The following is an 11,967-nucleotide window of genomic DNA, read 5'->3' on the forward strand; positions in this document are numbered from 1 at the left end:
AAAACAAAACCCAAACCCTACTCCTAGCCAGACACAAAGTATAGACTTCTGACAACATTTGATGCTGAAATGTAATTCAAATAAAAGTCAAATATTACAAAAAGCAAACATTTCCACATTAAAAGTGTCCAAAAAATTACTTTCAAGTAGACATTTTGAAACCTACTAGCATTAGTCTCATGTTAGCAAGTGCTTTTACGAAAGGCAGAGTGTAAGACTCTTGCCAGTCATCTCCTATCTGTGCCATCACCCCTTATAAGTGCCACCCAGTCCCAGAGAGACAATCCTGATTTTTATTACTTAGTTTATGCAATAGAAATACAACAACAAAACACCTGGAAATATACTACAAAAATTCCAAGCAAAAGGAAAGAATTCAAACTAAAAAATACAGACAACCCAAATTAGAAAATGAGTTAAGAAATAAATAAAAAAACCCAATCTAAAATAACATTTCAAAGAACATTGTATTTCTAAAGCTCTCCCTCATAATTTTATTCTCCTTCTTTTGAACAAAAAACATTAATAATTTAAGTTTTTGGTCACAGCAGATAACCAGTTTATTAAGTTATTTTTCAATTATATGATATTTTACTCTAGAAATACACCAAAAAATACTTCTTTTTTGTTTTATCTACCAATTTCTTGAGAGTTAAAACTGAAAAGCTGCTGAAAAGATCACTCACAAAGTCAAAGAAAGTGTCCATACTCACCAGCAACACCACTGTCTGATTTTTCTTCTGATTGGCCTTCTGGAAAAAAAATAAAACAAATAAACAAAAAGAGAAATCATAATGTTTCTATACTGATTATTTGAAATTGCATCTACAAGACAGGTTGCAAAGCAAATAATGATAAGTTATGGCAAGAATTACCAGCACTGGATTTGATTAACACTCATAAACTCATCTTCTGAAGAATTATTTGCCACCAGGAACGGCAAAACCAAAAAGTCCTTTAGTGCCCAAATTCACAACTTAAGTGAGAGAATTCCATTAAACTCTGAGCTCTGCAAGAATGAGTTACATGTTCATACAGCATCAGTAGTAGGATTATGCTTAACCAACACACAGTAGTCATTTATCTCACTGGTCACTCTAGACAAACAAGTATTATTTTCTCATGCTCTTAAATGGCATCAGGTATATTTTTTAACTTGAGCAACCTCTTCTCTACCCTTTCTGCAGATCACGCAAGAATTTATTTCTTCAAACTCTTCCCTTTTGATTATTTGCCCTCAAATGGTACTATAGCCCAACATATCAGGTACAATAAACACACAAAATCAGAAACATCTCCTGTTCCACAGAGCAGAGAATCGTAAGTATGTATGAAGGAAAAACTTAAGACACAGTGTTGCAAAGTGACTTGCCACAAAATTATCACAGGGGTGAACGGCAGAGTCGGATTCAGAAACAGCTTTCTGCAAGAAATTCCAATTCCATGTTTCAAGAAATGGCAGACTGAGTTCTAACACTTACCCAGTCCTATGAAATTAAACCCCTACATAAATTTATCAATCTCAAATTTGGCCTCTCCTCCAATAATTCTCCCTTTTATGCATCTTCTTAGGCAGACAATAAAAAGAACATTTTCACTTATCTGAAATACAGTTAAAAATGATAAAATGTACTTGCCCTTAGCTTTCAACTCAGACAAGTCACAGCTATCATTACAGGCTATTTACTTGCAGCAAGAGTGAATTACTGCTCTAACTCAGAGAGCAATTTTCGAGTTCAGCCAGTTCGATCATTTCTGCCAGTTACAGCCTGGGTATGAACAGAACCGAAAACACGAAATATTTTACAAAACCTCTTTCTTGACACCGATTCTTGCTGGCTCTCAAGGCTGATGGCCCTCTTTTCTCACTGAGATGGCTAACAACCTGAGGACTAATGCAAATGTAAAAACCAGTATCTCACAGATCCTTCTTGCTTTATACCAGGTGGCTGTCCTCAGCCTCAGCAGCTGAAGGCACCTGCTTTCTTGATGAGAAACCATCACTATATGGCCTAGCTACGAGTATTCACAGAGTAAAGACCCCTGCCAACCTTCAGATAAACATGCAGGATAGCCTGTTTGCAGAAAAACATGTGTTTCTCATTGACACTACTGTTTTGTGCACATTTAGCTCATTTACAGCACAATGTTATTACCCAACCAATACCCTAACTCAGTTGTAACTTAATTACGGAAACATTCAGTACATGCACAAGAAGCAAAAAAGATGTAATGAAGAATGTGTCTGTCTGGACTGAGATGTAAGATGCAACAGATTTAAGGCTGCTTAGTTTTTAACTGTTTCAATTAAAGAGTTTCTACCTAGCCAAAACTACTGCAAAAGACATCAGACCTGACCATTGCTAATAGCATCTCTGATTCAAATAACAATAAATGCACACCATGTCTATGGGGTGAGTGTGTGTATTTGTTTGTGTGTATCAACAGAATCTGCCCCCAACAGCGGAGACAAAAAAATCAGACAAAATTCAAGCCTTGCAAAAAACTGGCATTTTTCTTTCTCATCATTAGACGATTCAGCTTTGTTATCGTTAGGTCACAAGTCTCTGCTTTAAAAATCTTCTCAACACTCATACCACAAAGAAGGTAAAGGAAGTAGTACTAAGTCTACTGAATACATCTGAATAATGCAGACTACAGCTGCTCAGTCTCCTTCACAACTTGCAGGAGTCACAGAAAAAGGTCAACAGGCTGGGGTTAGTTAGTTGGGGGATTTTTGGTGGTGGGGTTTTTGTTGTTGTTGTGTTGGTATGGTGGTAGGGTGTTGGGGTATTGGGTTTTTTACAGATACATCAGTGAGACTGAAAAAACCAAAGATATTTTAATAACAAAGTAGGCAGAATGACTATTCCCATCACACTGAGCCCATTCTAACACACCACATATTTTGTGTTATATCCTCAATTGTTTAAATTTGTACAGGAATTAACAGTCTATAGTTGAAGTAACAAAAATTATAATAAAATTAGGAGCTTACCCCTGCTAGCCAGCTGAACCCACGTCACAGTAATTTGTTAATCCTCTGACACTCATATGAAGTAATTAAACAAATATTATTTCCTTTTTTAAAGATAGAAAAGGGCTGTGGTACAAACAATTGTAGGTGCTTTCTAAATGGATTCTATGTCACAATAATGCATACAAAATGTGGATCCATCAAAATGCTGTCTGTAATTAGACTAGCTTGAGTCACACATTCTGCTTTTCTGATCAAGGGTTTCATCCTCTTTATGATCCTCACAGGTACCTGGAAATTTGCATAAATGCCAGAGACCTGAAAGGTTGCTCTTGCTTCTATTTATTTTAATCGTGAGGCTGCTGATAGGTTTTCTGCTTCTGCTAACAGTCCATAAAAGACTTAAGTACGTAAGGGAACAAAGAAGCACTAAGTAAGATCCCAAAGCCTTTTGGAGACTGGAATACATGGTTAAGTGACAGCCTGAACAGAGACAACTGGAAAATACTGTTAAAGTAGACGGGTATATATCAAAACTCCTCAGCAGGCAGCACTAAGGCAGCAATATGGTGAGGGAGGGTGTTTATTTCCTAAATAACAGTTTGATGAGGAATTTGAGAATTCAAACACTCATCCAGTAAGGGTGGAAGTAGTATTACAAGGCATCGAGATACTGAGCACCATGTATTTTACCGGAAATAATGACACGTAATTAAAGAAGTAACTGCTTCAATGAAAGAAAGATTTTTCTTCCTTCCACATTTCTTTGATGGCTGGATATATGCAATATTTCAAAATACATATATATATAAAATACCGAATAAAAACCTCTGAATATTCACTTTCACTGGGATATAAATGTGCATGTTATACAGTAGGCAAGATTCATGTGCAAACTCAGAAAAGGTGTTATCATGTATGAGAAGCTGTACAAAGGAAAGAAAAACAACAACCCGAACCAAGGGGAGAATTTTCAAGGAATGTGGAAACAAAGGAGCTGTTCTAAGGTCTATAGGCAGAGTTGTGTGCATTATTGAACAGAATACAAACTGAATGTCATGAGCTGAGTTTCTGAAAGCAGAGAAGGCTCAGAAAACTGGAGAAAAACACAATGTTAAGAGCCAGCAATGTTCTGTGAAGCATGAAACAGTGAGACAATCCATGCATGCATGCTGCTTGGAAACAAAGCTCTGGTAGTTACTCTGTCAATGGAATTCTCTGAACACCTTTTACTTTCAGTAAGATGAAATGAGCATGAAAGAATTTAAAGATGCTAAAACAGACATTAAGGCAATCCCACTTTTGAAGGGGGAGTTGTGAAGATATATTCAAAAATTGAATAAAATGAATCATCACACTCAACTTTACAGAAATATCTTCCACTTTATTTGTACCTACAGTGTAAAACCTTCTTCTCCACCTATCAGTCCTTTCCAGTTTGGGATGCAATTGCCTGCCAAGCTCTGTTTTTTCCCCAGTCACATTAGTAGCGCATTTTTCCAAAAACCAGCTCAGTAAGAAATTTTAATCATTACCTATGACAAGCCTACATTTTTTATTTATATTTACATCCAGAAAACCTAAACTATCTGCTGGCAGAAAAATCAAGCATCAGACAATTAAAGCAGTAAGGGAAGTAATTTAGAATTAATCAGGTAAATTTGCTGCTAAATGTTTAACAAATGCATCTTCCCATTCCTTCAACCAAGAAGGAAACTCTTAAATTATAACACTTATCTTATGCTAGGGTGTCTGCCACTCAGAAGCTCAGAAAACAAAGAATTTTAACCAGACATACCCTATATCAGGCCCATGAATTGCCCCTAGATAGTTTCTAGCTATAAACATGTAAGAAAATTTCATTTTGTTTAATTCAACACATTAAAATATATGCAAAATGCTCTTCTTTTCACCCACCCAAAAAATTACAGCTATGATAGCTGATGACAAAGATAAGACAAAATGACTGGAAGCACAAATAGCATTGTTGCATAGCAACTGTTGATGTACATATGGTGATGTTTATGGAACAGAATGTAGTTCATATTTAATGCAGAAATAATACCGAAACAAGCCTAGACAGCAAGACCCAGACAGCAAGAGACAACTGTGCCTTGGATCCCTCTGCAGACACGACTGAAGCCAGGAAACACTTCCCAACAGCTTTGCTACACTGATGTTCAGGCCTTAGTGATCTGCCCAGCACTGAAGACAATGCAATGTCTCACATGTGCAACAGGATTGCAAAGGAAGTAGGGAGATGTTTTGCAACAACTACTCTCAGAGTACACTGTACTACTCTGTATTATTCACTAGAGTTATTTCAAAATACAGAAACAGGAAAAGAAAACAAACGAGACAAACCCCAGAGTTAGTCTAAAGAGAAGGTGCAGCATGTGTGAAAGCCAGCATAGACGAGCCACTTTATCCAGTTTTATGATACCTCAGATCTACTATGCACATTGCAGAAGACCAAGAAACTGCAGTTCATTAGGCTTTGGACACAATAAATTGCACGTCAAAAGAGCCTACTGCTGTCCATTAACTAGCATGGCACCACCAGAGATGTAGAGGTTTACAAAGAAAAAACCCACAACCAAAAAAACTCCCACCATTCACAAAACAAACCCATCTGCTTTATGTCATTTGCTCCTTTCAGGTAAATTCAGTCCTCATGAAGAGCATTGACTGAGTGCAATAGTGCATGAAGCACGATTTTATCCATATTTCATTTGCATAATTCCTCAAATGCATCCTTCCACATGCATGACATCTGCAGTTCCATGCCAGCTTAATCTTTGGCTCATGGTTCAAACTTACATTTGCTTCTGTCACATGGTGCACTTTGTGAAAGGAAAAGGAACGAGATCACCAATGCTTTTCTGAAAAAATATGCTAATTATAACACGAAGACAAATACTGGTCTGGGAACCTAAGAATGAAGGAATTTCAATTTCCTATGACTGTCTCTTACAGTGGATTGGCTGAAGTGCAAAGATGTGTAAGTTTTTATTGAGTGTTTTTGCATGGTTGATACAACAGGTTTTTCCGTGTCTTTCTGGCATCAAAGAGGGCAGCAGCCTTTCTTTCAGCTGGGACATCCCTACAGCTTCAGCCCACTGTTCAGACACCTATTTTCACACTAGCCGTAAGTCACTATGAAATTTGTTGACACTGGCCATGGAGCTCAAAATATATTGACGATAAACACTCAAACACACACGTGTCGCTACGGGAACATGGTGTCTGTAAGGAATCTGTCTGGAATTTGGAGTATTTGTGTCCCATTCATTTTACAAGCCAAAAACGTCAGGCAAGAAAAGCACAATAAAGGGTTTTTTTTGACTGTACTGTCAACACCAGCTTAAACAAAACAGCAACAGATTTTAGCCATTTTGCACTTAAACCAGTTTCATGAAAACTCACTGATTGCCTGTTATGCTTATCACTAGCAAAACCAATTTTGACAGGGTCTGTGCTTATTCAGTGCTTCACTCCCAACATTTTGCATGTCACTAACTACCCTTTCCTCCCAACTAATACAACAACTCCTACTCAATAGATTCATGGTCCTTGAATAACATTTTCTAGTTGCTAAGAAATGCAAAATTTGTAATTGATTAAATAAAAAAAATCGGACTGGTTCTAAGTCCCTGAGTTTTGAGACACTGGTATTACAGATGATCAAACAGAAATAAATGGGCATCTTCGAGCTACGACACTCTAACAACTTTCGTTCTAGCTGATGACAAATACTCCACTTTCAAGTTAAGTATCTGCACTCACTGCACCTTAACTTACTCCTACAGGTATCTAAAGTGTCTTGGGAAGGAAAATTCCATGGGATTTGTGGCTTTTATTTCTAAATACAACTAAGACAGCAAAGCTACTTGTGCCTTAATATCTCAATGCTTAGTCATTAAAGCTGTAAAATAGATTTTAAAAAGGAGGTGGTCAAACCTACTAGGTATTCTAACTCTGTCCTGTGAGTTGCAATTCTCCTTCCCTCATTTATTTCATAAAGCATCACACTGACATCACAGCAATTCCTTGCCAGCCTATGAGCATCAGAAAATCAGAAGCTGGTCACACTGTAGTTTTATGCCCCGCAGAAGACAGGTATCAAACAATACTAGTATTATTTATCTTCCAGGGACACTAAAGCCTAAGTTCCTGAAACTGCGACACTCTCTGCAAACACCTGCCTTCAGGCTAACAGACACCACCTTCTCTAACATCCAGAACTTGACCACGTAATTCCAGTAGAAAACCTTACAGCACACAGGACTTACAAGCAAGGGGGTCTGCTGAACTTACTGTACAGTATAACACTACCACATCCCTTAAGTCTGACATGCAATTTAGGACATATAATCTTGAATTTCCAAATCACTCAAACAGCTACTGAGCTGAACCACATCAGCAGGCCAAACAGCTGAAATCCAGTGAGAAAAATTATAACCTCACGGCTGCACTGTTTGGTAGTATGTCCTTATTAAGCTTTAAAACACTTAAACAATGCATATCTTTCCAGAAAATGTGCTGAACAGATGTGTCTATTGTTCAAATGCATCTGTGCAACTGGACAGAGGAAAAATCAGCATTCTTATAATACTATATTCACAGCAGAGACCAATTCAAGGAGAAAAAAGATATTAGTTCACCTCAAAAATACATGGGAACACAAAAATATTTTTGCCAGTGAAAACTCTAAAGGGGAATGTACACAATGTGCTGCACTCTGTATTGCACTGCACAATCAGTTCTCTTCAGCAGACCCACAGCTGAAATGCACCTGATAACCCTACCTGGAGAACTTAAATCGGTTGCTCAGTCACATGAGGAAACAGACACATACACAAATTACAGCAGTGTTGTTTATGCACATAACAACAAAACAGAGCCAAAACCTGACTTCTGAGTCTTCTTTTACAGCACTGAGTTTACTGATATCACATATACTGGAATCGTAACAAATAACTTTAATTCTAACTTACCTACTGAAGTTTCTGTGAACACTGTTAAGGTCTGTCCTCCCACACTTTGCAAAAGAAATGGATGTTCCCTTGGTGCACTGACTGAAGTAGGTTTTCCTCCAATATCATTGATGCTTGCAAGCTCTTCATTCAAAGTAAATGACACCTAACAGTCACATTTACCACAGTGTTACTAAACAGAGTCAATCACACAGTTTTACAAGTTAGAGAGAAATATAAAGAGAGAAAACACACATCATATATCACATTTCCATTTCAAAAACATAAAGAGTGGGATAAGAGTCCTTCTATACTGGTATCCTGTTGAAATACAGAATTCAAAGCTTTCATGCACTTAGTAGTTACTCAGCTTTTAAAAAATTATTTATTACTTCCTCCTGAGGTTAGAGAATAATTTAATTTTACTTATTTAAATGTAAGGCATAATAGATTTTTCAGCCACTGCTGAAAAATGTTTCACAGAGTCAGGCGAGTTCCAGAAAAAGTGTTAATGTAACACAACAAATGTTACTAGCCTGGGACTCCTGAGCCACATACAGCCCCGGAGGGTTTAAACGTGGCTCCTTTGCTGTGCTTTGCTCAATGCAGGGACTAAGGAGGTACTGGGGAGGGAGGGCACAGCAAAGGGGATATTTCAGACTAGCAGTGAGTGCTTTCCCTATGTGCTCTGCTTTGCCTTTTGCACTAACATATCTCAGAATGTTTAGAGAGAAAGTCACTACTACAATTGCTTCTTACAGATGGGTAAACAAACTCAGGGAACAGAGAGACCCGATGAAAGTCCCACAATAAATCTATGGGCAGAGCTACAAACAGAATTCTCTCCTGATTCTTGGTATAATGCTCCACTACAGGTGTAACAAAAAACGTGGGATAATAGAAATGAGAATGTTCTAAACAATTTTTAGAATTCAAATTATAAACATTCATAGCCTTTGTAATTAGGAATTACTTACCTCTGTTCTTCCTTGGTTTCTGCAAAAGAAAATATTCAATGTTTAAATATTTAGTAAATATTTAAATATTAAAAACCATTTAATAACATTTCCATAACCTCATTCCTCAAGTTTAGCTATCCTTACAAAAAAGCAAACTCAAATTCTAGTTTTGTTACTCATCTTCACTCCTGAGCTGCTCAATTTTTTTCTACACTGATGCCCAAGAATAAACGGGAAAAGTCAGCAAGTGAGAACAGGAGCAGCAAAACAGCATATGTAAGTTAAAGAAAATTCTGCAATTCTATTTCTTAAACCTAATAAATCTAACATCATGTAATGAGACACAGTGACTCCCCAGTATAATTTTGTACAATTTATATTCTGAACCACTATACAAGCCAAGTAGCATTCAGGTATCAGAGAAATATGCACACTGTTGGCAAGAAACAGGATTATGTATTGTAACAGGTGCAGTATATTCTTATTTTACTGCAGGTAACTTCTTTTAAGAAATGCAACCAGTAAAGGTACAGTAAACAACTTACTTAGCAATCCTTAGTTTTCCCACTTCACCTCTTCCTGAAGCTTTATTCCACTGTTGTGACAAGTATTTGGGGACCTAGGAAAAGAAGACAGATTTCAAGAAAGGCAGATTTTAAATTTCTTAGCTCATGTCCAGCCTCTTATCCACAATCATCCCAAAGTCCCTTCTCAGCAGGGCTGCTCTCAGCCCCTTCATCTCTCAGTCTGTGTTGATATTGGGGGTTGCCCCAACCCAAGTGCAGGACCTTGTACTCAGCCTTGTTCAACTTCATGAGGTTCATGTGAGCCCACTTCTCAGGCTGTTAAATATATATATATTCCATTAGGGAGAGCAAAGAGAATAATGTAGCACAAAAATAAGGCCACTGTAGAGTCCCAAATGAGGGGAAAATCTTATAACTTGAATCTCAAATACTGTTATCCAATCATGAAAGGCAGAAAAAGATCAGCATCATATTCTTAAACTAAGGATTCTCAATATTTTACCAGACAATACTATACTTTTAAATACTCATTAGAAATTATCATCTCCCTGGGAAAAAAGCCACAAACAAACATGAACCAACCAATCACAGTGATAAAAAGTTAGGCAAATACAACTCAGAGACCAAAAGATGCTTTGAAGAGAAGGCTTACAGTTTAGCAACCTCAGACACGTTGAGCAGCAGACCACAGCCCTACAACACTACAACAGAACTAACATAGGCAAATCTGTCTCCCATCACTCACTCCCACACCTTCACTGTATTGAGAAAAGCCTTTGTGCAGCTAGTCAGTATATAGAAAGAGCAGACTGATCTGGCTGGGTGGTGTGGGGACATCTATATCTCAGCTGCGCTGACTTTGTACTTAGCAGGTGGAACAACCAAACCATCTTCCCAGCTCATTTTCCTTAATGATGCTTAAATGATACATCCAAGGATTAAAAGCTGCTTGAGTGATGATAACTCACCTACACACAAATTCCTTCAGTTACAAAGGTTTTGGTATATGCAGCATTGGGTGACCTGTGCTCACAACAGACATTAAAGGCCTCTGGGAAGCAGCACGTTCTTCAGAACTTTGCAGCAATGTTCTTTACTGGTACATCAAAGTTTATTCTGGCTCACACAGTCCACAGCTACTGAAAACATCTGTGCCCATGGAGCAAAATGGTGTGAGGCGGTCAGAGAGAAAGAGAAATGCATTAAGCCATGACTCTGGCATTTCCAGCTTCAAGCAGCAAAGAAGCACTTTGAAGTCTGATTTTTGCCTTGCATAGAATAAAACTAAGCCAAGTTTCTCTACAGAGGAGGCAAAGAACCTGTTCCGAGAACTTGCTGACAAAGAGCGACCTGTTAACTTCCTAAGGCTCAATTTAACTCTAACCTTGCATTTACCTGTACTTCAAAAACTCCAGAATATATCTTGGAACTGGTGCTTAGCACTTTCCTTTAGATTTATAGCACCCCATGAAGTAGTGTGGAATAGCTAGAAAATCTATCTACATGTCCCCTAACTGCTCAAATGAACTAAAGGTCAGTCCAGGTTCCCATAAAGTACAGACACTGGGTCAAAAATACCACAAATGTGCAACAGAAAGTCATGAATAGGCACAATCTATTGATACGTATTTTTCCAGTTTTCAAAGTAGCAATTTTCTACAGCAGATTCCATGCCAGATCAGATATCATTTTCTTCCTAAAGCCAAGACAAATACTATGATATGTGTTCCAGCTGACTCAACAGAAATATTATTATGTGCTTGCACCTAGTTCTGTATGTAATTTATACAGCCATGTATTCCATATGAGTGGGCGAGGAGTGAAGGACTCTGATGCTGTTAAAATTACTGACTTGCTACATAATGTATTCAGACAGGGAATTTATTCGGATTAAGAGGCTGCAGATCAATCATACTTCTTTCATCTGCATGGGAAACAGTCTCAAAGAGTGCATTTAACCATCTTTCTGCTGGCCTACCTGCAGTCCAGGGCTGTGCAGAGAAAGACAAAGGGTTATGAAGGACTTCTAGCTACCCACAGATACTTCAGATAAAACCAGATAGTTCTCACAAAACCACAGGCTAAACTCTGTAGTGCCACACATATGAGGTAAACAATCACAGGAAAGCTTAAATAGTGTCTTATATGCTGTAGACGTCTTATTTTGCCCCCTTCTTTTAACGTCGGCATAATAAAAGTTTAACTTTTGGAGAACAGTCAGTTTTCAGACTCTTAACACTCTCTGAAATAACATAAGGAAAACAAGAGCAACCTGCCTTTACAGAGCAGAATTTTCCAAGATCCCACAGTGGACAGACCACCTGCCACACCGAAAAGCTACTGAATGTTTTCAAGACAAGTGGCCTTTATTCTGGGATTCATAGGTAAGAATACTCTTTGCTCATGAAAACATACAATTTAATCACTAGAAGAAATCTGACATACTAAGGAGCATCACTTCAAGACCTCTTCACACTGCTGCTTTCCTCTTGCTACTCACATCACACAAACACTCAGGCTCAAGCCCA

At 37.9% G+C, this 11,967-nt stretch overlaps 1 protein-coding gene across 1 annotated transcript in view; it reads right to left on the reverse strand.

Moving 5' to 3' along the window:
- The window catches only part of GTF2F2 (general transcription factor IIF, polypeptide 2, 30kDa), a gene marked incomplete at its 5' end in the record, with an annotated part of 77,301 nt that extends 67,770 nt beyond the window's left edge, over positions 1 to 9,531 (reverse strand). The window contains 4 exons of the mRNA XM_009078400.1: positions 714 to 749; positions 7,975 to 8,119; positions 8,931 to 8,949; positions 9,458 to 9,531. Of these exons, the coding sequence (XP_009076648.1) occupies positions 714 to 749; positions 7,975 to 8,119; positions 8,931 to 8,949; positions 9,458 to 9,531 (274 nt within the window). The remainder of the gene's footprint in view (positions 1 to 713; positions 750 to 7,974; positions 8,120 to 8,930; positions 8,950 to 9,457) is intronic.
- Between the last annotated feature and the right edge of the window lie 2,436 nt (positions 9,532 to 11,967).

The sequence above is a fragment of the Acanthisitta chloris genome, unplaced genomic scaffold (genome assembly GCF_000695815.1).
Source record: "Acanthisitta chloris isolate BGI_N310 unplaced genomic scaffold, ASM69581v1 scaffold13567, whole genome shotgun sequence".
Classification (NCBI taxonomy): Eukaryota; Metazoa; Chordata; class Aves; order Passeriformes; family Acanthisittidae; genus Acanthisitta; species Acanthisitta chloris.